This window comes from Arachis hypogaea, chromosome 11 (genome assembly GCF_003086295.3).
Source record: "Arachis hypogaea cultivar Tifrunner chromosome 11, arahy.Tifrunner.gnm2.J5K5, whole genome shotgun sequence".
NCBI lineage: Eukaryota > Viridiplantae > Streptophyta > Magnoliopsida > Fabales > Fabaceae > Arachis > Arachis hypogaea.
This window is the reverse complement of record NC_092046.1, coordinates 40,086,371-40,087,841: the sequence shown is the minus strand read 5'-3', so window position 1 is coordinate 40,087,841 and position 1,471 is coordinate 40,086,371. Positions and strand designations below refer to the sequence as shown.

General features: G+C 44.7%; 1 protein-coding gene across 1 annotated transcript; it reads right to left on the bottom strand.

Annotated features, from left to right (window-relative positions):
- Positions 1-227: 227 nt before the first annotated feature.
- On the bottom strand, positions 228-1,151 carry LOC112721270 (uncharacterized). Its single transcript, XM_025772339.1, has one exon. The coding sequence runs from the start codon at positions 1,149-1,151 to the stop codon at positions 228-230; it is 924 nt and encodes a 307-aa protein (XP_025628124.1).
- Between the last annotated feature and the right edge of the window lie 320 nt (positions 1,152-1,471).

The window sequence follows — 1,471 nt, the reverse complement described above, 5'->3', positions numbered from 1 at the left end:
GTTGGACTGATCCCCTTCAAGTCACTTATGGTCCATCTGAGAGCGGTCTTGTGGGTCTTGAGTACTTGAATCAGTGCTTTTTCTTCCTGTTGCTCTAGGACAGAGCTTATGATCACTGGATAGGTGTCACTATCTCCTAAAAACACATATTTTAATGATGGTGACAATGGCTTAAGCTCGAGTTTAGGAGGTCCATCTTGCACTTTAGGGGTGTTTAGCATCTCCTCCTACTCTTCTGGTGCATCTAGTTCAGGCATGGCATCTTCAAGAATGTTATCCAGTTCATTATCAAGTTGTTCAACCTCACGTACTTCTTCAATCAGGAGTTCTATGACATCAATCTTCATGCATTCCTCTTGGGGGTCAGGGTGTTGCATGGCCTTGACTGCGTTTAGCACGAACTCATCCTTATCGACTCTCAGTGTTACTTTCGCCTTCTGAACGTCAATGATGGTTCTCCCTGTAGCTAGAAAAGGTCTTCCTAGAATGATAGAGGCATTCTTGTCCTCTTCCATATCCAGGATCACAAAGTCTGTAGGAAATGAAAAGGGTCTAACCCTCACAATCATGTCCTCAACCACTCCTGATGGGAACTTGATGGAGCCGTCAGCAAGCTGAAGGCAAATACGGGTATGCTTGACTTCTTGGATCCGGAGCTTCTTCATTAATGATAATGACATTAGGTTGATGCTTGCTGTAAAATCACATAGGATTGTCTTCATGCAAGTGCCTCCAATGGTGCATGGTATCACAAAACTCCCAGGGTCTTGTAGTTTCTCCGGTAGGTTCCTCTGGATGACTGCACTGCATTTCTTGGTGAGGAGAACTATCTCTGCCTCCTTCCAATCCCTTTTGTGGCTTAGTATATCCTTCATAAACTTGGGATAGGAAGGTATTTGTTCAAGGACTTCTGCAAATGGGATCTTGATCTCAAGTGTCTTGAGGATGTCTAAAAACCTGGCAAATAGCTTATCCTTTTCTACTTTATGGAGTTTCTGAGGATATGGTAGCTTGGCCTTGTACTCATGGGTCTTGAGTGGTGCAGAGTGATTATCCAAAGTAACTGAGGAAGGGTTGTCAGCTTGCCTAGGTGGGATGTTTCTTGAACTTGCGTTTATATCACCTTCCCTCTCTGGGCGTTGAACACCCATGTTGATTCTTTCTGGGCATTGAATGCCCCTGTTGCTCCCTTTTGGGCGTTCAACACCAGGATTAGTAGTCTGGGGTGCTGTGCATTCTTCTTCTGGCATGATATTGCATTGAGATGGAGTAGTTAATGTTCTGCCACTCCGTAGCTCAATTGCATGGCATTCCTCAGTTGCTTGCTTGGATATTCCTTGATTTGTCTGGCACATTTCTATTTTCAAACTATGGAGGGAAGCTTGGATCTCCTGGGCTATGCCATGTTGGCTCCTTGTGAATTCCTCCATGCACTCTAACTGTCTTGTCAAAAGGTCTAACCGCTCAGCCA